Genomic DNA, 27,429 nt, shown 5'->3' on the forward strand with positions numbered 1-27,429 from the left:
TTTTCCTTCCGATGTTTTTCTGAATTACTTTGGGACTGAGCAATTCTCTGTTTCCTCTAGACATGCTGTTGCTTTCTGTGGACTTCACCTCCTGCCACCCTTCCAGGGGAGTGCTTTCCTGGAGCACTGCCTTCCCAAATCCACTTGTCTTCCTATGGGTGCCCTGCCCCCTTCAGCAGAGACTAGCAGTTCCCTTAACATTCTATTCATACATCCCCTAGTGATGCACTCACTCACTGCATCACACAGCATTTCAGTTCTGCGATCGGGTCAGCAGTCAATAACCAACTGAGCCACTTTCCTAACCAGGACACAGACTCTGTGGCCAGGTAGGGAAGAGTCATCTGAACAAGAAGCAGGAATTGACCTGATCTTTGTCCAGCCGGAAATGCTATTGAACCAGAGACTGACTGGACAGCCTCTGTTCCCCTTCTGCTGCACGTCTCTTCCTTATCTTTTTCTACACTCAAATGGGTAGAAAACTGTTCATTCTGATGAACCTGCCCATATGAGCCACCATGTTCTAAATGGTCAGGAAGAGAACGCGAACCTTGAACCTGGCCATCTCTAGCATGAATTGCCATTATTTCTCCTAATGCTCCAGCTGCTCCAGTTTCTCCCGGTCCTTCAGATCCAGCTGCCGTTGTTCCCTCTGGCTCTTCAGTTCCAGCTGCTGGCGCTTCCTCAGGTATTGGTGCTCTGTCTCTTGCCCGCGCCCCAGCTTCCAACTCAGATGTGTTGGGGAAAATTGACTGCTGCTGTTGGTTCTGGATCTAGCACCTCTTCTGATTGTTCTCAGAAATTACCTCCACATGGGGCTTAGTCCTCCTGCTCGGGATCTTCTCTTTGGCTTTTGGTCTCTTATTCTGCTCATGTAATTCTGCCATCTTAGCTCCTTTAATGAGTTTTCTAATTTTCCTTTGTTCTTAATTCAATTAATTTCAAACATTTGTGTATTGCTTGGTAGTGTACCGACCACTGACATTTTCCTCTTTGGCAGTTTTACTAATTCATTCCATGTATTCTAATCGCTTTAAACTCGAGTTATAAAAACAAAAATTCTGCCAGCCTTCCGTGATCATGGGATAATGGAAGGAGAGGGACTTCTGAGACCATCTAGTCTAAACTGCCTTATTTTATATGCTGGAAACCCAGGTCCTAAAGGGAAACGAGGCTTGCTTGAGTCACATAGCTTGTTGGCGGCAAAGCCTAAAATGTAGATTTCACCTCCAGTGTTTTGAGTCTCTTCGGTGAGGGTTTCATTCTGTGGATACCAGATACCAGTACTGTGGGCACTTCAAAGCTTTCAAGTGAGGAGCATAGTGCCGGTTAACTTAAGTGGTCCTTGCCCAAGAGCAGTAGAGCCACTTGATCATCAGTATGTGTCTAGTTTTGTTTTGAAATTAACAACTGAGACAAATTCAGTGTCCTAAAGAACTTGCCCTAAAAAGGAGGTTCTCAAGCTTGAGCAGAACACTGAATAACACAGGTGGGAGGACTCAGGCCCTCCTTGCCTGGACTCGCAACCAGGTTCCTACAATGCAGGGACTTCCCTGGTGGTTAAGCCTCCACGCTTCCACTGCAGGGGGCGCGGGTTCATTTCCCTGCTTGGGGAACTGAGATCCCACATGCCATGCAGCATGGCCACAGAAGAAAAAATAAAATAAGAATCCTCTGATGTAGGGACCAGGATGTGTGATTTCAAAATTTTCCAGGTAGTTCAGGTGTGCTTTCTGGATCAGAACCACTGCTGTTGAGTCTCGCAGTGTTTCTTAAAGAGAGGGCATCTATTTAAAAGGTGTAATTTCTGGGCCCCCTCCCTAGACTTATTGTCCTAGAATTTCTGTCAGTGGGATTTATCTTTAAACTCCCTAGTAATTTTTATGTCCATTAAAATATAGGAAAAAAATGCTGATCTGGAAGGCTTTGAATCAGTAAGCAAAAAAAAGCCTAAAGCCTAGAGCAGTGTCCCTTGATAAAAACTCATGATTCAGCAAACCAGCATAACTAAAACAAAGTTTCATAAGTCAATATTTATCCTGCTGAGTTCAGTGAATGTTGACATTTTCCATCCTAACGCATCTTATTTCATTTTTTTTTTGCATAGGTAATCAAAGTTACATTGATTTTTAAACCCCTAGCCCATTGTAGTTTGAAACATGGAGGACTGAGATGTGCTTGTGAATTCTACCTGTCACAGATTTAAAACTTTTCTCTAGAATGCCTCTACTTTGCCCAACTACTCTGGTCCAGCCATTAACACCTGCTAGGGTTGCTTGCCTATGAGGAAGGTCCACTTGGGTCACAGTCACACACCACTGCCTCTTTGGATAAAGTGGATAGATTGCCATGTTCCCTGGACACAGGAGACCTTGGAGACTCCATCATGCTGCTACTGATGGCTTATATCCATCCCAGGGCAAGTCATAGAAAAGTCAGCCCCAACTAAAATGAAGTTATAAGGGGAAAAAAACAGAAATCCTATGAGTAGTTTTGTTCAGGTGCTGTTTGATTCCTGAGTCAGACTATCACCTGGGTCCCCGACCAGTCTGTCTCTTTGAGGTTGACTCCAGATGTGGCCAATTCAGCTCTCTTCCAGGGTGCAGCAGGTCCCAGCTGCACACTCCCAAGCTGAGCTGAGAACAGGGACTCTTGTGGACTAAGCACAAAAATCTCAGGCAGGCTAATCTGACTACACCTGAACCCATCATTGGGGACAAGATCCTAGAGCCGAGGATAGGGTGGAATCTCAGGCTGAGGTTGAAGGAGGGGTGGTTTCCTAAAGAGAATTAGAGCTACAGCTCCCAGCAGCAGGAGGAATGGATGCCTGGCAGCAAAGAGCAGGGGTCATTGTTTGGCCATGTATTTCCATGGGCTTCCTCTTTGACTCCTGTTTCCTTGGTGATGAAGAGCCTTGTTTTCTACTTTGGAAACCAGTATAGCAGGGGTACCCAACCCCCAGGCCATGGACCAGTACTGGTCTGTGACCAGTTAGGAACTGGGCCACACAGCAGGAGGTGAATGGAGGGCAAGCAAGCATGCAAAGCTTCACCTGTATTCACAGCCGCTCTCCATCCCTCACATTACCACCTCCATCAGATCAACAACAGCATTCGATTCTCGTAGGAGCTCGAACCCTACTGCACTTGAATCATCACCTCTCTCCCCTGCCCTGGTCCTGGAACAAATTGTCTTCCACGAAACCAGTCCTTGGTGCCAACAAGTTGGGCACCACAGCAGTATAGTATCCCAAAGTCCCTGATTCGATTCTCCTGCAAAGTAGCCACCATCAAAATCAAGCACAGACTGCCCTCAAGGGAAATAATGCTTTAAGTAATTAAAAAGAATTGATTAAAATCCACAACAGGAAGTAACTGATTTTTAAATGAAGAGAAAGGCGTAGTATAGTTAAAGGTGAACCAAACTAGACAGTAACTGCCAGCACTCACATGGGTAGCAGACAAGCATGCGTGATCTTCCTCGTGCCCTTTAAATAGACTGTTTTCAGGAGGCGTCTGAGCATAGTCAGTGCCTAAAAATATCGAGTGAGCACTCACAGATTCAAAGTTACAAAAGCTTGGTTCAGAACTGAAATGTGACAAATAAAGCTCAGCTGATACTATTGTTCATATTTCACAATTGCTTTGTATACCCTTTAATGCGTTCTCTTTCTCAAGCCTTCTGTCATAAAGCAGAACACAACTTCCTACTAGGGAGATCAGAAAGTGGGTGATAGTTACTCAGTAAAAACAAGGTTGATCTGTTAAAATGAAGAGTTTATTTTATAATCTAGCAAGGAGAAAGAATGGTGACCTTTAAATGATTCATGTAATGATTCCTGATTGTAGTCTACTTTGAAAGAGTTTAATATAAATAAGCATTCTGTGCATAAGAAAATGAATCTAATTTTTTTTCCTCTATAATAGTGTCAGGTTCTCTACTTTGTCACAAATTGCTACCCAGTTTTTCCAAGGTACAGCCTTTTATACCTAGTACAGTGATCCTGAGCTGTGCATTTTGCCCTGGTAACTAGCCTGCCTTGCATTTAGATTTTTTCTGCACTCAATGTATGCATAGAAAGTCCATATCCAAAACAGTTTTTTCATCTTTTTCTGTAATAAGGATACCAAATCAGCACCCTAAGGTATGTATTGTTCTCCTAACTTGGTCTATAATTTTGCCTAAAAGCTTTAAATTCTCCCTCATAAATTTATCCTCTCTTCTAACAATATGCCCATTCACTTCTAATTTTCTAATTTCTGTCTTTGGAAAGCTACAGCATTTTAATTGCTTATAGAAACTAATCGGTCTCCTATCCTTGACAGTGATTTCATTAAGGTTTGATTTTTTTTTAAATCAAGTTTTTCATATTTATTGTTGTGTTTTGATCTATAGTGTGGCTTGACCTAAGAACCCAGTCTACCGTTGAGAGTCTTAGTAAAAGAATTCCAGGAAATAATAACTTTGTCAAGGTAAGAGATCTCTTAAAAAATATGCTATTAAAATGCTCATTTAACAGAAAAAAAACTTGGATATTTTACCAGGCTTTCTGTCTTATTGCACAATAGTTATTTGGTACAATTTATAGAATATTTCTCTACAGATAATTACCTTCCTGTCTCTCTTGCCCTGTGGTGAATTGGAGAAATAATGTTCCAAGATTAATAGTCTGGCTGCTGCTGCTGCTAAGTCACTTCAGTCATGTTCAACTCTGTGCAACCCCGTAGATGGCAGCCCACCAGGCTCCGCTGTCCCTGGGATTCTCCAGGCACTGGAGGGGATGATAAACTGTCCCAGTGGCTTAAACCGTACTCCTTAGGGAGTGTTTCTATAATTCCACCATGCTTTCCAAATCCTTCTCTCTTGCTTTTTCACCATCCATTAAAGAAAGTTCTGGGTGCTTTTGAGGTTTTAGACATCTGGACTCAGGGAGAGAAAGTAAAAGACACTCCAGCCTTTACGTGAATTCCTCTTCCACTTTTCTTCATATGAAGATGCCAAAAAATTGCCTAGTTTTCGGTCCTTAAATAGATCTCTCTTCAGACAAATGGGGAGAAAAATTTTAAAACAGGTGAGGTACTTTTGTTAGCAAGGTCAAGTTCTTCTAGTATCCAAAAGGAAATTCCAGAGTTTTTTGTTTCTTTGATTTTTGGTTTGTTTTTTTGTTTGGGGCTTTTGGTTTATTTCCATTATACTTGTCAGTGGGACTCTTAAATGGTAGTTTCTTGTGGTTGTTGGTTCTGAAAGTGAAAGTGTGAAAGTGAAAGTCAGTCGTGTCTGACTCTTTGCGACCCCATGGATTATACAGTCCGTGGAGTTCTGCAGGCCAGAATAATGGAGTGGATAGCCTTTCCATTCTTGGTTGAGATCTTCCCAACCTAGGGAATGAACCCAGGTCTCCTGCATTGCAGGTGGATTTTTTACCAGCTGAGCCACAACTAGTGCTCAAATCCCATTAATTGCATCAATCTAATAAACCATCCTTTACCCTTACCCACCCATATAACTTCGATCTTGTCCTGAATGTACCATCACCCATTTCCTATTGTTGATCAACCTGCCCCAAACCTCACGCCTACCTCCAGCCATGCTTTGCTTTATGGGATGCATGTTTTTCTCTCCAAAGCCATTTTAGGCAACTTTTACACTTTCTACTTAAATCATAAAAATAAGATACTTATATGCTACCTTACTCTTTGGTTTGTGGGATGACCCTTGGTCCCTCAAATGAAGCATATGTTATTTCTATTATTTATAAGTCCATATGTTATTTCTATTATAATTTTTGAGCATGGATCTTTTCACAGTAAACTGTGAGTTAAGATTCTTAACTTACAAGGTTGCATTACAGAGTTAAATAGTTAGAGACTTTTTAGTACTCATATCCATGGGAGGTGAGAAGGAAAAGGGATCACTTCCTGCAGTTAAGTGAGGTGCTAAATGAGAATGGGGATCAAGAAGGAAAAGATAGTTGCATTATTTTGATATATTTTTTAAATCACTTTCACCAGCCCTTCTAAATATAGTGTTTGATATGCTAACTAAAATGAGTTGGACTGGATCCATTCTCAAGGAAACCTTTGTTTCATTTTTACCTTCTATCCTTTATTCAGTTAACCCTCCCTTTGTTGAATGTATTTGTGGAATTTATGCAAACTCAATCATATATATATATATACACATACACTATTTAATTGAAGTAACATTGGTTTGTAAAATCATATAAGTTTCATGTGTACAATATTGTATTTCAACTGGCAACTACTTTCTTAAATAGAACAACTTTGGGTTGCTTTCATCTGGCGTGTCTTTGAGCTCTATTGTCCACCAATTTTATGTTATTTGAATATGTATGTGTGTTTGACTATGTATTTATTATATTTTTAGCACACAAATATATTGTTTTTGTTAAGTCTTATCTATCTTAAAACAATTTTCTGATTGTGGTCATTAGTTTATGAATTGATAAACTTGCATTCTCTGATTTTCAATAGTTTTAAATATTAATTTCAGTGAATATAAAATAAAAGGCAGGGTTTTGGACTAGGTTCTGTGTGTAATACTAACTTATCACAAAAGTTAACATCTGTGGCTGAGCTATCTAGGTTTCAGGGCATGTGTCATTTAATTTTCTCTTTATCTTGCTACATGGATGCTCTTTGAACTGCGAACATATCACTCTGATCTTTGTTCACATACATGCTTTCCTGTGCCACGAGATAGGAAAAGTGTTTTTTTATCCATAATACTTTGAGATTGCCTTTAGGGTCATTGCATATTTTGTAATTTGTTGACCTTTTTGATTTGGTGTTTCATTTTAAGCTGTTATGAATTTCACTTCCTGGCTGAATGTCATAACTGTATTTAGTCCAAGACAGGCCTTCCGCTTAGCACTTATTTCAGTGCGGTGAAGCTTCGTTGGCTCCTTGACAATGTGAGAAAAGTTCAAAAGGCCGTTGAAGAAGATAGAGCTCTTTTTGGGACCATTGATTCATGGCTTATTTGGGTATGTTTAAAAATCATGTATGTATGGAAAACATTTTTAAATTGCTTATCTTTTTTCTATGGAGAGTTTCAAACTTTTTAGTTGGCAGCATTATTAAGAAAAGCCACTCAAGAAACAGCAGAAAATTTCAGCTGCCATTTGAGAGGCATTTTTGGCTACTTCCTCTTGATTTTTTTCTTGCCTTATTTCAGTAAAAATGAAGGATGATTGCCAAAACCATATCTCATGTCTGTTACCTTTAGCATAACTAATTTAGGTAGTTATCAAGTAGTAAATTTCTGTCGCCTGTATCCCTTGCCTATCATTCACTCCCTTGGTACGTGCAGGGGACTGGTTCTAGGACCCACCGGAGATAGTTAGCAGTCTGTATCTACGGATTGTGTATTACTATAGTTTTTATTTAAAAAATCTACGTGTAAGCATGCCAGCACAGTTTGAACCTGTGTTGCACAAGGGTTAACTGTACTTCTTTTCCACTAGCCATTTCTTAGAAGAAATTATCTCTTCTATTTTCTACTATTTAACTTGGTAATACACCTGGGACTACTTTTTAGCATTTGCTTTCTATTACTTAATTAGGCCACAATATGAAAAATCATAGTGGAAATTTCTGATGTATAATCTTCTTGCCTAAACTGAACATAAATGAGTAGAAACAAACATTTCCCGGATACATACATATCTTCTCTTCCCTCCCTCTACTTTCTCCCTGCCTCTCTTATTCTTAGTTATTTTCAAGGGCATTTTCAAATACACCCCAAATGTGGAGGGAATAGTGTCATGAACCTCTAGAATAATTAATCAGCTACAGTCACTGGCTATGGCCAAACTTGTTCCCACTATACTCACTCCTTCTCCCCATGGATAATTTTAAAGCAAATCTCAGACATATAATTTCATTTGCAAACACTTCTGTAACTGTGGGATTATTTTTTTTTTTCAACGTTCAGGGGAACGTTAAAGGAAGATTGCCCCTCTTGTCACTTGCCAGATCCACAGAGCAGATCAGACAAAACCCTCTATCAGGAAGTGGCGCCTTCCCCAGCCCTCCCTGTCTTGGCCAGGGCACGCTATGCTTTGTGTTCATGGCCAGCAGTTTTCATATGTTTTAGTCACAGTTGAAATAATTCGGACAATAGTTCTCACCATTGCCTGGAGCCAGAGTAGGGCAGTATGTTGAACTGTGAGCTGCAGGACACTCGGGGGAGCACATTGAGCTGTCCCCCTCCTCCCCTGTTCCCACATGATGCCATTTCGGCACTTCTGTTCCTTTCTTACTTCTCACTGCTTCTGCATAAAAGAAAGCAGCAGTCCGTGTAGTTCAGGTCCAAAGGTATTAACATTAGAGAGTTTAAAGCTCTGCTTTCAGGGTATGTGTTTGGGTCAGTGAGGTTCAGCCCAGTGAGAATTGTTACTTCAAAACAGGCACACACGCATGCACACACATGCACACATACAACGAGAACAACAGGAGCAACACAGGTCAGTAACATCCCAAGAGGCAGGCACATCAAATTTAATAAGACTCTGCATCTTCCAAAGATAAGAGGATGAAAGCAAAACTGATTTTTTTTTTCATTAACCATCAACTAGAACTGCTGTCTGCTATGATGGCCACTTGACCACATGTGGCCATGGAGAACTTGAAATGCGGCAGGTCTGAATTGAGGTGTGCATGAGTGTAAAATATACACTGTATTTCAAAGAGTTAATACAAAAAAAGAAGGTAAAATGTCTTAGTAATAATTTCATATGTTGAAAGGATATTTTGAATATGTTAAGTTAAATAAAACCTACAGTATTATTCATTTCACCTGCTTCTTTATGCTTTTTAAATGTGGCAACTAGAAAATATCCAATTACATGTGTGGGTCAATGTGGTTCTGTTAAATTGTATTTCTGTTGGACACCAAAGAACACTAGAAGATGAAGTAATTGAAATGTTCCATTCTCTTGCTATATGGGGTCTACAACAGATTCTGGCTCTTGACAAAGTAGAAATTAAATTGCAAATAAGTACAGATTTAACATGTCCTTTTCTTCTGTCCAGAGCTTGACAGGAGGAGTCAGTGGAGGTGTCCATTGTACAGATGTAACAAATGCAAGCAGGACGATGCTTTTCAACATCCATTCTTTGGAATGGGATAAAGAGCTCTGCGAGTGAGTTGTGTTTTGCCCTCAGAATAGTTTTCTAATTTGTTGCCTGTCTATAACCTAAATCTTAATTATTTTCAGATTGTCAGTGGAGCACCAAACTTTGTTGATATTTAACTACAATATACAAGTCTATGTTGTATACTCTTTTTTTTCTAAGTGGAGGACAATCGCTTTACAATGTTGTGTTGGTTTCTGCCATACAACAACTCGAATATGTATATATACACCTTCCCTCTTGAGCCTCCCTCCCCCACCACATCCCACCCCTCTGGGTCACCACAGAGCACAAGGCTGGACTCCCTGTAAGAGACTATTACTGCATATCACCACAGAGCACAAGGCTGGACTCCCTGTAAGAGACTATTACTGCATATATAATAAATAGGCCAAATTAAGTAATCGTCTTGATTATTCTTCAAGGAAAATTAGGTTCCTTTATAAAAGTACTTTGTTTTTTGTGTACTTTTGCTTTTGTATTGATTTCTTTATGTAAAGTTAGAGTGTTAAATATCTAAGCCTACTGCTGGCTTATTTATTTCTTCCCATTTAACTCAGCTCTCAAATGTGCCTGTTTTTAATTCTTGTTTGCATGCCTTTAAATTCGTATAAATGTTTCTAGACATTTACTTAAAATAGTATTATATACCCAATCTTATTTTACTATTTTTTTAGATTTTTTGGAATTCCAATGAAAATCCTTCCAAATGTCCGAAGTTCTTCAGAGATCTATGGCCTAATGGTAAAAAGAAAAAGAAAAATTTTTTTAATTTAATTTTTATCTTAAAAAAAAACCTTACTATTCAGAATTCAAAAGTCAGTTGTGTTACGTTTTATATTTTGAGACCCGTGAATTTTTTATGAATGTTGGCAGTATGTAAAATAAGAATTTAGTATTATCTAAATAGTTTTATAACTTCAAATTCTTGAGTCCTTCTTGCCAGTTTATGTTTTATGTATACTTTATATAAAACTACATATAAAACTTTATATACTATGAACTTTATTGGCTTTTCTTTGAGTATTTTAAAGTATTGATGAGATAATCTAACTGCAGTAGTTGATAAGGGAATATTTGAGCCAGTTTCTTCTTTTAATCCAAATAACTATTTAGTAGTTGCATTGCCTGCTTTTAATTTATAGGAAGGTCTCTTCACATTTTAGTGGCATTCCTTTTCCTATTGAATCTCCTTTAATGGCCAGACCACGTCTCAGATTCTTTGTCAGCCTGAACAAAACTTTAGCAGAGAAGCTGAAAGCAAAGAGTCTGTTCTGATTTGTGATTGTTAATTAAACTGGTTTTCATCATGGGCATTTTTACTGTTGCTTTCACTGAAACCCACAGAAGTAGTCTAAGCACAAATTACACGTAGCATCGCTGAGTATTTCTGATTACACACCAGGAACGAAAACCTTTAGGACAATTTGAACTGGTGTTTAAGCTCAAAAATCTAGAATTTATGGTAAAAATTAAGAAAAGTCTAAGATTAATTACCAAAAAATAATGTTTGGACATTTCATAAAAAATATTAGTCTACTTACTAGAACACCCAAGTGTTCTGGTTAAAGCTTAAGCAAGAAGTCTTAAGTGTTTCATTTATAATAAAGCCTTTTAAGGCAACATGGAATTTTTTAAGGGAAGCATAATCATTGCTTATCTACAGTTTAAAAGTGCTTTGATAATTTCATAGCTATCTACAAACTGACTTGGGTCAGAGGAAAAAAAAACTGTTCTTGAAAAACAGTTTCAGAGGATGGTTGAAAAAACATTTAACTGGCCTAGTTTTCTCTTGCATTTAAAATATTATCCTTCTGTCCCCCTCTCTCCCCCTTGCTGACTATAGAAAATCTCTCATAGCCCGGTGAGTAGGTTGCCCACCAATGATGCTACCCATTCATTTGGAAAAGATACAGTGCATTTCCATTTAGTTTTAGATAAGCAGAAATCCATTTACTCAGCAAATTAATGTAGACTCTTCCATGACCCTCCAAATTATTATAAGCTCTAGTGAAGCTTTAGTTATTGTTAAAACATAATCTTATTTCTTTTTAAGTCCTCCATAAAACTGGGAGTGATGTTTCAAAGTAAAAGACTAAGATAGTTTTCTGAAATGAGAAATTCTGATGGTCCCTATTACAAAGTACAGTTGTGATGTGCTTTTGGGCTTTAGCATAATAGGGAAATGAGGTATAGTTTTTAGATGTACTGTACGTCTCTTAAATGACATCTTGCCCAACTCTGAGACCAGCTAGTTGGAAATGCACTGTCACTTTTTCTGCATGCTTCACCAGAGAATAGTCCCAGGAATCCTCCAGGGACCCCCTCCCCGTAAAAAAAAAAAGAGCGCTTTCTGTGCCTGACCGCACATAGTAGATTCTGCTGGTAGTTTGACAATAACTTGAATAGTGTAAGCAAAGACTTCTTCCAGCATCTGAATACCTTACATATCCAGTCTCTAGGTTTCCTGATTCACTTTCACTTATAAGCCAGGTTCAGATTGTCCAAGAATATATACAGTAAATAAAAGTTCTTGGATTAACCCAAAAGCATAAAAGAAATAAAATGTTACCCCACTATCTAGTGGGTATTTTCTATTTTGTGAATGGTTTCCACATGCATGCTCTTATTTCCTAACCATAGCTGTGTGAGATGGCTTCTCTTCTTCCCCTCACTATCACAGAGGGGGAGCCCAAAGCTCCCAGAGAAATGGCAGATGGAAATGTCAGGTGAAAGATTTGGTTTGGTCCTCTTCCTAATATCAGGTTCATCATAATGTTTGTTTGGGTTTTTCTGTAAGATGATATGGAAAAACCCGAATGAACTTTTAAATGAAAGTACATCAATACATCACAGGTACTTTGGGGATCATATTCCTTTCCCCTAATTCCTTGATATCAATACGTGTTGGTTTGTATTAGTGTAAGTATTTTTTTCAAAATTAAATTTGGTTAAGTTCACAGTCAGCCACTTAAATCTCATTTTTTCCTTAGAGTGCTGGCCATACTGGCTCACAATCAAAACCACTATTCATGACACAAATTAACTCTTGCTTATCAAAACTTGAAGAATGATGTTGGCTATGAACAACTAATGCCCCATACCCAAACCCCTCTCTTGTTTCTTACTTATCAAGAGCAGTTTGGGTAGGAAGAACAGTTGGTAAAATAAAGCCTTCCGAAATAAACATGTTCCGTGCTGGTTTGATAGCTCTATGTTCATTGTGAAGTATGTGTTAGTCTGTTCATAGTAACAGCAATAATAGCAAAGAACTAATGGTCTGTGGCATTCATATAAGCTCAGGCCCATTTTGTAGATGAATAAATTGAGGTATAGAGAAGTTTCGGCAGCCTGCTCAGTGACTAACTAACTAACTAACCAGGAGTAGATCCTGCATCTCCTGGCTCCCTGTCCAGTGTTTCGTGTCCATGTCTCTTCAAGGACTATTTCTAGTATCTCTGTCTCTGAACCACTCATGTAGTTGAAACACTTGCCTTGTCTTGTCTGCCCACATGCTCTGGCATGTTGCTATTTTTGTTCATTTCTATTACAGTTATGTTAGTAGAGCCAAATTTGTGATTATTCATAATCCTTTTTTAAAATTTTATTAGAAAGCTGGGGCCTTGGAAGGTGTGCCAATATCTGGGGTAAGTTTTATCACCAAACATCGCCCTACCACCTCCCTACCCCACCCCCTTTCATGTTCTGGCTTCCCTTAATCAATCTGTTCCTTCTTTAACTATGAAAAATAAGTAAGAGCAGAAGGATTGGCTAATTCTTGTCTTGACGGGATGCAGTGGGGGCTATTGAGAATTTTGTTGAGTAAATTAATTCTAACTGTCCCTTCCCATCCCTGTTCGGAGCATTAACACATAGGGCAATGGCCAAATGTAGGCAATGCAAAGAATATAAGACAGTTCACTCCTTTATAAATGAAGAAGTAAAAATAAATCTTATGGCTCTCCTAAAAAGAAAATGAATAATATTGTCTTAGTATTCTTTATTGTCATATATCGTTTCAGTGTTTGGGAGACCAGTCTGCTGCGTTGGTGGGACAAATGTGCTTTCAAGATGGACAAGCCAAAAACACGTGAGTTTTAAGAAACAGACCTGCGAACCAGTGGAGTCTTGTTTGTTTGTTTTTCCCTTTGATGTTAGGAATGAGGAAAAGCTTTTGAAGTTTCTCCAGACTGAAAATTAATAGTTCAAGAGTGCCATTACAGTTATATATGTATGCACTTTTTGCCATTTGTTCATTTCTTTTACATAAATCACACCATAGCATATGTAAACACACTGATGAAGCTTGTGAAAACCTTAATTTATAAAATTCAAAACCTTTTCCATACAGAAACTAAATGTTGGCTTAAAGTATTTCTGCCTTGGGATAGACTTCCCTGGTGGTCCAGTGGTTAAGACTCTGCATGTCCAATGTAGGAGGCATGGGTTTGATCCCTAGTCAGGGAACGTGATAATCCCACATGCCATGCAGGCAGCCAAAATAAATACAAATTTTAAAAAAAATTTAAATAATAAAAAATAAAGGATTCTTGCCCTTTGCAGAGGTTGTTGGAAGTAGGCTGAGCAGAGGGAAGAAAGCCTTGATGAAACTCTTAATTTTCAACATATTGTTCCTGCCCAAGGCTTTCTAATTTTGAAGTCATATTCTTGTGGGATTTTTCAAAGTTATTTCTCTGGCACTATGCTTTCTCCCTGTCATTTCAAGTTTCTGCTTCAACACAAAGCAGAAGGAATGACAGAAGTAGAGATTTGGTGCATTTTTCTTCTCATCTCGTCTTCTTAATAGTCACACATGTAGTCTATAACAAGCCCCATATTTAAGAGTGATAAGGTGACTCCCACTTTAGGATGAGAAAAACAGATACTCGGAGAAGTTAAGCTAATAAGTGAGGAAAGCAGTCTTTGCATCGAAATCCAGCTGATTGGACTTAGGGCACTTGACCTTTATACTTTACTGTCCCCTGTGTGGCAAAGATTTCCATAGCCGTGGCAGCTGGCTGTCTACCTTTAATGGTTTTTATCTTGAGGATTCTGTTTTTGGCCACACCCCACAATATGTGGGATCTTAGTTCCTGGACCAGGGGTCAAACCCATACCCCCTGCAGTATGGAGTCTTAACCTCCATACAGTATGGAGTCTTAACCTCTGGACCGCCAGGGAAGTCCTGTTGAGCATTTTCTAATTCTCTCATTGTTAACTTCAGTGCTTACGTTCTCCTTTTTTGTCAGTAATGGAATGTCTCTATATTTTAGATGTAGTGTTCTTATACTCTAGTAGGGTCTGAAATCCTCATGCAAAAGTGTGACATTTGGGTGACAGTTTTTCTGAGAGGAGAGATAGGAAAATTCTTCACAGGTCATGGTATCCTGTGGGTCTAGAAACATATTCTTTGAATTCTGGATTCCAGGTAGCTAAGTCAGGAGTCAGAGAAATGATAGAAAAGATAGAAAAGTAGGCTATCCCCCCACCCTCTTCTTTCCGCCTCTGCCTAGCACCCTTATGCTAGTAAAGCAGATGCTATCTCTCTTTGACAAGTACCTGATACTCTAGAGCACATGGGAGGTGCCCAGTAAAGTTGCCTGATTTTGTTTCTGTTTATACTCCCCTCCCTCTTAAGCACTATCAGCCAATTCCGGAAATGCGGGATTTAAGTTAGGGAGGGCAGGCTGAGTACCTCAGCAGCCCCTGCAGGTTGGAAGAGGGGAAGAATTTTAAGATCTTTGGGTCGTGTTTCTCTTCCTGAAGGAAAAGACCACAGATATACAGTTCATCATGGTATAGATAAGAACTTCTGTGCCATAAGAAACTTGGAAGTACTGCTGTTGGGTCTCAAAGGGAGGGAAGAAAAATCACAAAGATTGTTAGTAGTGAGACGTTTTGAAGGCTGAACAGTATTGGTGAACACGTGGAACACTGAACCAAGATGCAAATAAGGACATGGAAAACTTTATTTAGAGAATGCAGAGAACAGTTGGGTAGGGAAGTGATTGTGGGGAAATAAGGCTAAGGTGGTGTGATACCCTAAATTCCAGAGTAAGGAGTTTTTTTTCTGGAAGGCAGTGGGATACTTCTGAAGGTTTGGGGGCTGCTGTTCAGAGGCGAGTGTTGCTGTTCATTAATGATATGGCAGTCCTGCGTTAAAGTGAGGAGAAGGCTTCCCTGGCGGCTCCGTGGTAAAGAATCTGCCTGCCAATGCAGGAGTCACGGTTCGATCCTTGATCCCCGAAGATCCCACATGCCGCATGGCGACTAAGCCCCTGTGCCACCGCTACTGAGCCCACATCCTGCAACTGCTGAAGCTCCCGCACCTAGAGCCTGTGCTCTACAAGAGAGGCCAGCACAATGAAAAGCCCGTGCATTGTAACTAGAGAGTGGCCCCCACTTGCTGCAACTAGATAAAGCCCGCTCAGCAATGAAGACCCGGCATAGCTGTTAGGTAGTTAGAATAGGAATAGTTAGAACAGGAAAGGAGTCCAGAATGGCTGTGGCTAAAAGACCTGGAAGGGAAAAGCCCACAAAAATAGAACAAAGGAAGGTCCGAGGACCAGAGTGAGAACCTCAGGTAAAACAAACAACACTCCTTGCTGGTCCAATTTATATAAGACAGGCCCAGGGACAGAGAAACACATAAAAAGAGGAGCCAAAGCCCTCTTCTCTCGCTCTCTCCCGCGCAATGGGGCGATCTTCTCTTTGCGTCTTTGGATCAATGTGCCCTCATGCCTCGAAAATGGATTTTCCTGCTGTTATCTAAATAAATAGAGCTGTAACACTGATTTATTTAAGAGCTATAACACAGTCTGTCCTCCGAGAGCTGTGACCCGCCAAGGGGCTTTAATGTCCGTCACTCCAAATTTTTGTTGTGACAAGACAAAGAACCGAGGAGCATACACTCGCCTGACATAGCCAAAAATAAATAACTAAATTTTTTTAAAAAATAAAGTGAGGAAAAGCTAGAGGCAGAGAGGACATGGAGGCTGCTACAGCATCTCTGTAACAGCAACAAGGACTAAGAAGTATGAGGAGGACTGAGATGGAGGCATGGGTGGATGTCCATGGCACTGCAGAGGAACACGAGACAGAAAGTAGGTATGGAGTCAATCACCTGGTCCCAGTGGTTAGATGTAGCCAGCGTATGGAATGGGTTCAAGTAGAAGACTTTCTGTTTGGGGTACATTGGTGATACTGGTAGGCTGTACATTATACATACATGGTCATGGGGAATGAATGTAGTATAAAAGTATAGATTTTGAATTTCCCATATTTAGAGGTGATTTTTGAAGCAATAAGAATTGATGAAATTACCAAGAAAAAGTATATAGGTAGAGGAGATATTTAGAAGAACGAAGAGATGACAGGGTGGAGAATTCAGACAAATAGAATGTAGTGAGTCATTAATGTGGAGATCCAGGGTCTCTATTTAAGACTCTACCAGAGTCTCTATTTAAGAGAGGGGCTTGGTCAGCAGTGCAAAATGGAACAAAAAGGACATAGAAATTAGGTCTTCAGTGGTAACCTCCAAGAATGAAGCTTTAATAGAATGCTCAAGATGGAAGCCAGGTTACAAATGGTCAAAAGAGATGCAGGTAAGTAGAAGATAGAGACAGCAGGACAGAATGTGCTATGCAGAAATGCAACCATCCAAGAAGGGGGAGTGAAGTAGACAGTTTGTCAGATTAATAGGATCTTTCCAACTTTGGGGAATTTTGTTCGTTTGTGTTTTTAATTTAAGCTTGTGTTTTAAGTGCCTCCTCTCTCCCAGAGGCTCTAAGTGTAGTAGCAGAGGCCTCCTGCCTCTTCCACAGATTCAACCAGGACCGCTCACACACCCCCACCCCACCACCCCCACTGTCTGAACACAGTAGAATCTTGAGAAAGGATTGGTATACCATATAAATGCTGAAAAACCCATATATTTTTGATGACTGGGAAAAAAAAATAAAATTTAAGAGGAAAATAATTGCCTATATATGGCTTTGCAAGCAGTAGTCTAGGGACTTACCCGGTGGTCCAGTGGTTAAGACTCCAAATTTCTACTGCAGGGGGCATGGGTTCTACCCCTGGTTGGGGAACTAAGATCCCACATACTGCTCAGCCACCAAAAAAAAAAAAAATGCTGTGGCCTAAATGTTGCAAAGAAGTCTCTTCATGTGTTGATAATGCTCATTAATTATTTATTAAGTGTACATGAACTTAAGAATTTACTTCTATTAAGTACCTTGAGCTTCTGTGTCAATTTCATAATTTAGGACTTATACACTACTGTTCAGTATACATAGTGTTCATATGGGGACTAAATTAGTACAGATTTCTCCTTTATAAAGTGTGGAACAGATAACTAACTTCCACTTTTATGAATATTTGTGCACAGAGATTGACTTAAAATATGTAGCTTTTTTAGCATCACAGAAGTGAAAACGTATAGCGATTTATGTGTTTTGACTTCATAAATGTATTATTACCAGAACCTAGTGATATTTGACTGGTGTCTTTGAAAACTGAGATAGATACTCATGAACGCCATGCTCCCTGAATGTGCTGACTGGTCATCAAGCAGCCCACAATCATGCTTTAATTGAGCAAAAGAGATAGATGGTCTTGGGCAAATTCTTCTTCACATCAGTGGTTCCTGGAAAAATGTTTTTCAGGAAAAATTGCCCCCGTTCTGTTTGCTCCATAAGACAAACACAGCGAGTGGGGTCTGTTGGCTTAGCGCTGACTCATATTAATAGCAGCATCTGGGATCTGTCTGCGCACCCCTGGGCTGAGCCCTCCCCTTCTCCCACCTGAGCACAGCAGCAAGGCCTGTGGGGAGGGAATCCCAGGCAGGTTAGGACAGCTGGGGCAAGCCAGAGATGACAGCCAACTTGTTTGAAAAGTGTTGCCATGGGACCCTTGCTGATATCAGCTTGAACCACTTATCTGCTCTGCACAATTCAGAACCACTCACGCATGTCCAAGTGCCAGATTTGTTGCAGAGTCCAAAGCTTTTGCTGATAAGGCCGCCACAAAGTAAATTCAGTTCTTCCCTGGCAGCTGTGCTACGTGCTCGCTCTGACTCTCTGAGCACTGTTAGAACACCCTAGCCTGCGTAGGGAAGGGAGGAGATAGACCAGCAATAGCTTTTCCCTCCTCACCACTCCTGTCCCAAAGTCCAGCTACACTTTTCCCCCACGCTGGACCTACACTCTCTCCATGCCAGAGGTTTACGACTGCCTAATGATGGCCCTAGGCCGGCCTGTCCCATTGCTGAATGGCTATTAGCCATGATGTTTCACTTCACATGGATTAGTAGAGATGTAACTGTGAGAGAACTTAGGATTTATTGTAACTCAGTGCTATTTTATTAATATAAACATGGACCTGGGTTACAACTAAGCTCCAAATACTATACTTGCATTTTTTCATTGTTGTTCAGTCACTCAGTCATGTCCGACTCTGCGACCCCATGGACTGCAGCACACCAGGCTTCCCTTTCCATCACCAACTCCTGGAGCTTGCTCAAACTCATGTCCATTGAGTCGGTGATGCCAACTAACCATCTCATCCTCTGCCGCCCCCTTCTCCTGCCCTCAATCTTTCCCAGCATCAAGGTCTTTTCCAATGAGTCAGCTCTTTGCATCAGATGGCCAAAGTATTGGAACTTCAGCTTTAGCATTGGTTCTTCCAGTGACTATTCAGAGTTGATTTCCTTTAGGATTGACTGGTTTGATCTCCTTGCTGTCCAAGGGACTCTCAAGAGTCTTCTCCAACACCACAGTTTGAAGGCATCAATTCTTCGGCACTCAGCCTTCTTTATGGCCCAACTCTCATATCCGTACATGACTACTGGAAAAACCACAGCTTTGACCATATGGACCTTTGTAGGCAAAGTGATATCTCTGCTTTTCAATACAATGTCTAGATTTGTCATAGCTTTTCTTCCAAGGAGCAAGTGTCTTGTAATTTCATGGCTGAAGTCACCATCTGCAGTGATTTTGGATGCCAGGAAAATAAAGTCTGTCACTGTTTCCATTTTTTCCCCATCTATTTGCTATGAAGTGATGGGACTAGATGCCATGATCTTAGTGTTTTGAATGTTGAGCTTTTCCATTAGGATTCCACTAAGTACATTTTCTTCTAGACTTTTTTTTTAAGGAAACACATATTTTAAAAATATTATTTTTGGCCATGCTGGGTCTTGGTTGCTATGCAGGCTTTCTCTAGTTGTGGCAAGTGGGGGATACTTTCTAGTGGTGCTTGGGCTTCTCATTGTGGTGGTTTGTCTTGTTGTGGAGCATGGGCTTTGAGGAGTGTGGGCTCAGTGGTTGTAGCACATGGGCTTAGTTGCCCTGTGGCATGTGGGGTCTTCCCAGACCAGGGATCAAACCAGGGTTCTCTGCATTGGCAGGAGAAATTCTTTACCACTGGACCACCAGGAAAGTCCCTAGACTGTTCTTTAAAACATTATTCCAAGAGTGTATGTGATATTTGTTAACTTTTGAAACTTTTCTAAGAATTTAATTTCTTTTATTGTTCTATGTTAAATGTCAATGTTATATTATTAACGTTTCAGCATTTACTTTTAATAAAATTGTCCTACTGTTCATTCTTCCCCTAACTGTAGGTATGGAACAGGCTGCTTTTTACTATGTAATACAGGCCGTAAGGTTGGTGTTTTTCAAATTAAATGATTCATGGAAGTCTTTAACTTCATGTAAACAGTATTTCAACATAATTTGCTATTAAGTAACTTTTGAGTCAGCAGCTTTTTTTTTATCAAGGTTTCATTTAGAGCTCAATAAAAATGATGAGTATCACTACATTTGAAGCATTCTTGTAAGAACCATTTTAGGTTCTTTGAATTTTATATGTGTATTTTTAATTGCGTTAGTAGATCTCACTCAGAGCTTGTCAGATTCTTAATTCAAGTCTAATTTCCAACAAGGGATAATCTTTTTGTACTATTTGAGTGTATTGTTCTTTTTAAAATAATTTGTATTGGAGTTAATAGTTGATTTATAATGTTGTGGTATTTTCAGGTGTATAGCAAAGAATTTCCACTTTTTTAAGATTCTTTTCCCATGTAGGTCATTGCAGAGTTTTGAGTAGAGTTTCCTGTGCTATTAGTTATCCTTATTAGTTGTCTGTTTTATATATAGTAGTATATATATCTATCCCAGTCTCCCAAGTGTGTTGTTCTTAATACTGGTAATTTTGATTTTTAAGATATATTTTCTAAATTGTCGTGCTTATTGAATTATGTTATAACTAGATCATTTTTGCTTTAAAAATTTTTGTATACTGTCTTTTTGTTTTCCTGGCTATAAACTCTTTTTCTCTTTCCTACAGTGTGTGTTTTCTGAACATGGCCTTCTGACCACAGTGGCATACAAACTCGGCAGAGATAAACCCGTATATTATGCATTAGAAGTAAGTACATTTCAATCAGTATAGATAATATGACAGACATTCAAAGCTAATGAAAATAACAGTGTTATCTGTAAGAATGAGAAGCAACTTCTCATTCCTTATAGTTTTATCATGACATTGCAACAATTCAGTCACAAAAAAGCTCCATTTCAAATTCTGGTTCCTGTTATTTCTAGTTACTTCCTAGAAATAGTGTTGAACTTCTCAAAGTCATCCATGAGGGATGGAGTGAACTTCTTCTAAACTCTGGTTGATGTAATTTTGACCTCTTCACATGAATTACAAATGTTCTTATGGCATCTAGAATGGTGAATCCTTTCTAGTAGGTTTTCATTATAGTTTGCCCAGGATAGATTCATCAGAAAAATCACTGTCTATGGCAACTGTAGCCATACAAAGTTGTCTTTCTTAAAACAGAGCTGAAATTCAAAATTACTCTGTGATTCATGGGCTGCAGAATGTATACTGTGTTGTTGTTGTTTAGTCACTTAGTCGTGTCCAGCTCTTCACAACCCCATGGACTGTATCCCACCAGACTCCTCTGTCCATGGGATTCTCCAGGCAAGAATACTGGAGTGGGTTGCCATTTCCTTCTCTAGGGGATCTTCCCAATCCAGGGATCGAACACACATCTCTTGCATTGGCAAGGATATTCTTTATCTGTGAGCCATCAGGGAAGCCCACATGTTGCATTAGTAGGCAGGAAAACAGCATGAATCCCATTGTAGGTCTCCATCAGAGCTCTTGTGTGACCAGGTACGTTGTCAGTTCCCTTCATATTTTGAAGGGAATCTTCTTCTGAGCTTATGTTTCCAACAGTGGGTTTAAAATATTCAGCACTTCATGTTGTGAACAGATGTGCTCTCATCTAAGCTTTCTTGTTTCATTATAGAGCACAGGCAGCGTAGATTTACCATAATTCTTAAGGATCCTAGGATTTTCAGAGTGGTAAACGAACATTAGCTTCAACTTAAGGTCACCAGCTGTATTAGCCCCTAACAAGAGAGACAGCCTGTCCTCTGAAGCTTTGAAGTTAGACATTGACTTCTTCTCTCCAGCTATGAAAGTCTCAGATGTCTTTCCTTCCAATATAAGGCTATTCCATCTACACTGAAAATGTGTTGTTTAGTAGCCACCTTCATTAATGGCCTTAGCTAGATCTTCTGGATAACTTGCTGTGGCTTCTACATCACCTTGCACTTTTATGTTACAGAGACAATTTCTTTCCTTAAACTATGTGAACCAACCTCTGCTAGCCCCAGACATTTTTTCTGAAGCTTCCTCTCCTCTTCCAGCACTCATAGAATTAAAGAGAGTTAGGGCCTTGCTCTGGCTTAAGGGAATGTTGTGGTTCATTTGTTCTCCTATTCAGATCACTCAGACTTGCTCCATATCAGCAGTAAAGTTGTTTCGCTTCTTTATCATTTATGTGTTCACTGGAATAGCACTTTTAATTTACTTCAAGTTTCCCTTTGCATTCACAACTTGGCTAACCATTTGGTGCCAGAGGCCTAGATATTATTTCCTCACTAGTTTAATTATTTCTATTGAGTTTTTGGTTTAAAGTGAGACATGGGACTCTTCCTTTCACTTGAGCATTTAGAGGTCATTGTACGGTTATTAATTGGCCTAATTTCAATATTGTTCCACCTTGGGAAATAGGGAGGTCTGAGAAGAAGTAGAGAAATGGGGAATGGCCAGTTGGTGGAGCTGTCAGAACATACACATTTATCATTAAGTTCGCCGTCTTATATAGGAACAATTTTTGGCACCCCAGAACAATTACAGTAGTAACACCAAAAATCACTAATCACGGATCACCTTAACAAATATAATAATAAAATTTGAAATATTGCTAGAATTACCAAAATGTGACACAGAGATACAAAGTGAGCAAATGTTAGAAAAATGGCACCAGTAGACTTGCTCTGTGCAGGGTTGCCACAAACCTTCAATTTGTGGGGGAAAAAAAAACCTAGTATCTGGGAAGCACAGTAAAAGGAGGTATTCCTGGGACTTCCCTGTTTGTCCAGTGGTTAAGACTCCACACTCCAGTGCCAGGGGCCCAGGTTTAATCTCTGGTCAGGGAACTAGATCCCACATGCTGCAGCTAAGACCCTGTGCAACCAAATAAATAAATGTTTAAAAAATAATGAAATATGCCTACTGTGGGATTTGTGCCTCCATGACCATAAACATTGTTTCTGGCTACTCTAACCTGAGAGTTCATTAATTTAGTCTAATCATCCCATCATATCATTGGTTCCAGGAGCATATATTAAAATAGCTCTTTTTGAATGAATTATCAAGCCACGTCTATGCCATTTTGTATTAATATTTGCACAGATGATCTTTTGTTCATCTAAATTGAGGTCTTTGTTCCTTCCTATTAAACTTCATGATAGTGATTTCTGCCAATTCTGACACAAGTCTGAATGCTTTTTCTTTCTTCACTCTTCCTCTTCCAGTTTTGTCTTATCTGGAGACTTAACACATTGGCTTTATGATTTTTTTAAAAATTTATATATTTTAATTGGAGGGTAATGATTTTACAATGCTGTGATGGTTGTTGTCATATATGAATCGGCCATAGGTATACATGCGTCTCCTCCATCCTGAACCCACCTCCCTCCCCACTGTATCCCTCTGGGTTGACACAGAGCACCAGGATATATATTACCATATGATTTTGTTTTGATTCATGTAATTCTTTTTAGTTTCATAGAATTTTAAAGCTGAGGGAAGCAGTGGATTAGATGACAACAGGCTTCACTACACCCTGCTATCCCCCTTGTTTCATGTGTGAAGAAGGCAAGTGAAACTGGAGTCATTTGGCCAAGGTAGTTTGATGCAAATCCACATTATTGGACATCAGAGTCTAGATGCCTAGGCGGCCCCACTGGACCTTCCTTATATATCTGAATATTCAGGGCTTCAGTCTCCCCAGTCCAGTGTTCTTCTCACTGCATCCCCCATATGTCACACCCTTCTGCTAACCTCGCAACTCAGCCATAACACACATACACTTGTTTGTTAATGACAGATAGAATTTCTTTTCCATGTTTTCTAATTCTTTTCACAAAAATTTTGTAAAATTTTTTTAAAAATCAAAAAAGAATGCAGAGAATCAAGCTAGATTGGTATAACTTTTTCTCAGTAGAATTCATGCAAATTCCACCTGGTCACCCTGCTTCATTTTTGGGGAAAGTGCTTATAAAGCAGGTATTTAATACTCATTTCTGCAATTTGACAGATTTCGGCTAGGCTTTGCAATCTGAGGTGTCAAAAAGTAACTTTCTTTACTTTCAAAAGTACTCTCTTTGGGGAATTCCCTGGTGGTCCAGTGGTTGGGACTCTATGCTTTCACTCCCAGGGACAGAGTTTCAATCCCTGGTCAGGGAACAAAGATCCCACCTGGTGAGGCCAAAATAAATAAATAAAAAATTTAAAAAGTACCCTCTTTGAGAACAGCATCGAAACATGTATATCTAGGATGAAACAGATCACCAGCCCAGGTTGGATGCATGAGACAAGTGCTCAGGCCTGGTGCACTGGGAAGACCCAGAGGGATGGGGTGGAGAGGGAGGTGGGAGGGGGGACTGGGATGGGGAATACATGTAAATCCATGGCTAATTCATTTCAATGTATGACAAAAACCACTGCAATGTTGTAAAATAATTAGCCTCCAACTAATAAAAATAAATGGAAAAAAATAAATAAAAAAAAAATAAATAAAAAGTACCCTCTTTGAAAACAGAAACTACACCTACCCCTCTTAGTTTTTAGTCTTCTTCCATTATGCCTCTGCTGACTAGGAAGCAACATAAGGCATTTCTAATTTTGTATTGTTGTTTGGGGGTTTTTTGGTAGTACTTTCAAAATAAAAATTACATATTTTTCCAAGAGTGTTTATAATTGTTTAATATTTTTAATAACCATCCAACCATGCTGAGGACCTTGAATGCTTTATACCTACCACCTCCACCAGCAGTCATGCTATTGAATTTAAAATTTTCATTTCCCCCTTTTCTTAAACATACAGTAATTCATACTTTTTTCAGTCAATCATAAATCATATTAATTGACGTATTTATCCATTTCTGTGTCAAGTATTATTTCTTTGGTCCCAGACCTTTTATGTCCCCATTAAACACCCCCAGGTTTTTCTTGCTGAGGGACAGCCTTTCAAAGTTCATAGAATCTGGGGTAGTAAGCCTATTCTTTATAGGTTTCTCTTTATTATGCCCTCTCTCTGGAATGGATATAAAAAAAAGGGATCGGGTCGAGAGGGAGGTGGGAGGGGGGATCGGGATGGGGAATACATGTAAATCCATGGCTAATTCATGTCAATGTATGACAAAAACCACTACAATATTGTAAAGTAATTAGCCTCCAGCTAATAAAAATAAATGAAAAAAAAATCTCATTTTTTGTAGCTACATCCCTTCTGGCCATTTATTGCTGCCCATCAGACCTTGGCTGCCCTGATATAAAAGTTTTTAAACTTTATATCCTTATCATTGATATTGCATAGTTTTACTATGGTATGCCTTAGTTTAGATTTATTGTTACTTATTCTGTTAGGTACCTGGATACAAGTCTGTCTTCAGTTCTGAAACATTCTCAGCAATTATCTCTTCAAATATTGCTCCTCTACCATTGCCTCCATCTTCTTCTGGAATTGCTTTTGTCTGGTTATTGGAACTTTCCAACCCACCTTCCATGTCTCTTAACTGCCCTTTTGTATATTTTTAATCTCTTTGTTTCTCTGTACTGTATCCCTGGTGAGTTTCTCAGTATCTACATTTCAAAATTCTCTCTTTTAAACAAACAAAACAAAAACATTTTAACTGTGAAGTGTAAGACGTGTAGAGAAAAATGCATAAACCATCAATGTACAGCTTAGTATGTTTTTATTAAAGAAGACCCATGTGGGACTTCCCCAGCAGTCCAGTGATTAAGACTCCACACTTTAACTGCAAGGCGCCTGGGGTTTGATCCCTGGTCAGGGAACTAAGTTTTTACATGCTGCACAGCCAGAACAAAGAAATATTAAAGATGAAGACCCATGTAACCTCACCCAGGTCAAAAACCAGAATTGCCAGGAACCCACTATGTGCCACTCCCAAGCACAGCCTCTTTCTTTTCCCCTAAGGTAACCACTGCCTTGACTTTTATTATAACCACTTTCTTATTTTCTTTATAGTTCTAACACTTAAATGTGCAACCCTGAACACCAGAGTTAGTTTTGCATGTTTTTAACAGTTTATATGTTAACAATACAAAAGAGTGAGTCTGGGTAATACAGTATGCAAACTTTGGTCTCTTTCACTCAACATTCTATTTGTGAGATTCACCACTATTGTTTCATTCTTTTTCATTACCATATGTAAATAACCACCAGCAGTGTATAAGAACAATAAGTTACCTGTTTTTTCTTGTCTCTTCTATGGTTTATCTCATCTACTACCTTTTTTAATCTCACTCAATACTTTCATTTCTAGAATCTTTAATTGGTTAGTTTTCACCTGATTTTGTTTTATTTCTCTTTTTCTTTTCGTTTGTAATGCATTTTATTTTCATGGAAATCATACCTTAATTTACCTCTTTGGCTTTTGTTTGTTTTTTTTTTTTTTTTTTTCTTTTTTGGCCATGCTGCAAGGCATGCGGGATCTTAGTTTCCCGACCAGGAATTGAACCTATACCCCTGCAGTGGAAGCTCAGAGTCCTAATCTGGACCACCAGGGAAGTCTCTTTAAGTTCATTCCTTTGAATACATCTAGCACATACTTATTTTAAAGACTTATTTGTCAAACTGGAATGAATCCTGTTCCAACTGTTAAGTTTTGTTGACTGATGTGATTTCTTCCCCTTCCATACATTTTTATTAGAAGTGATGCTTCTAAGCTAGCATATGATGTGCAGTAATATCTAATTTACTAAAAGGTCTATATATTTTAATTTAATCAAATTTTAATAAAAGTGTAATTGATTTATACTTAACTTAGTTTTAAGTGTACAACATAGTGACTCAGTATTTTTATACATTACAAAATGATCACCACAATAAGTCTACATCTGTCACCATGCAAAATTATTATAATATATTGACTATATCCCCAGTGCTGTATATTATATCCCTGTGACTTATTCATTTTTGTAATTAATTTATTGGCCACACCACTTATGGGATCTTAGCTTCTCAATCAGGGATTGAACCTATACCCCCTGCACTGGAAGCATAGAGTCTTAACCACTGGACCACCAGGGAAGTCCTTGTACCTCTTAATCTCCCTCATCTCTTTCATTCATCCTCCTGCCCTCTTCCCCTCTGGCAACCAACATTTTGTTCTCTGTTTCTGTGAGTCTATTTCTATTTTGTTTGTTCTTTTGTTTTATCTTTTGGATTCCACATACAAGCGATACCGTGCTATATTTTCTTTCTCTGACTTATTTCACTTAGCAAGTACCCTCTAGGTCCACCCATGTTTTCTCAAATCACAAGATGTCACCCCTTTTATGGCTAAGTAATATTCCATTATATATATTATAAAATTATCCATTTTATTCATCTATCAAGAGAGATTAAGGTCACTTTCATATCATGGTAATTGTAAATAATGCTGCAATGAACATGGTGGTGCCTATATCTTTTCTAACTAGCGTTTTTGTTTTCTTTGAAAAATTACTCAGACGTAGACACCAGGGCTCAAGGGTTCTCTTTTCTCCATATCCTCCCCAACACTTGTTATTTCTTGTCTTATTAATAATAGCCATTATGACAGGTGTGAGGAGATTGCATTGTGATTTTGATTTGCATTTCCTTGAAGACTAGTGATGT

At 39.1% G+C, this 27,429-nt stretch overlaps 1 protein-coding gene across 5 annotated transcripts in view; it reads left to right on the plus strand.

Annotated features, from left to right (window-relative positions):
- The window catches only part of GK (glycerol kinase), a 75,654-nt gene that overhangs the window by 28,128 nt on the left and 20,097 nt on the right, over nucleotides 1–27,429 (plus strand). For 2 of the 5 annotated variants that reach the window (XM_020871025.2, XM_020871028.2), the window contains exons 5-14: nucleotides 605–688; nucleotides 4,396–4,472; nucleotides 6,869–7,006; nucleotides 9,057–9,166; nucleotides 9,836–9,902; nucleotides 11,005–11,022; nucleotides 12,770–12,805; nucleotides 13,181–13,248; nucleotides 19,783–19,825; nucleotides 20,508–20,588. In XM_020871025.2, the coding sequence (XP_020726684.1) occupies nucleotides 605–688; nucleotides 4,396–4,472; nucleotides 6,869–7,006; nucleotides 9,057–9,166; nucleotides 9,836–9,902; nucleotides 11,005–11,022; nucleotides 12,770–12,805; nucleotides 13,181–13,248; nucleotides 19,783–19,825; nucleotides 20,508–20,588 (722 nt within the window). The remainder of the gene's footprint in view (nucleotides 1–604; nucleotides 689–4,395; nucleotides 4,473–6,868; nucleotides 7,007–9,056; nucleotides 9,167–9,835; nucleotides 9,903–11,004; nucleotides 11,023–12,769; nucleotides 12,806–13,180; nucleotides 13,249–19,782; nucleotides 19,826–20,507; nucleotides 20,589–27,429) is intronic. The other 3 variants (XM_020871026.2, XM_020871027.2, XM_020871029.2) reach the window with 3 other exon arrangements.

Source organism: Odocoileus virginianus, chromosome X (genome assembly GCF_023699985.2).
Source record: "Odocoileus virginianus isolate 20LAN1187 ecotype Illinois chromosome X, Ovbor_1.2, whole genome shotgun sequence".
In the NCBI taxonomy this organism is placed as follows: Eukaryota; Metazoa; Chordata; class Mammalia; order Artiodactyla; family Cervidae; genus Odocoileus; species Odocoileus virginianus.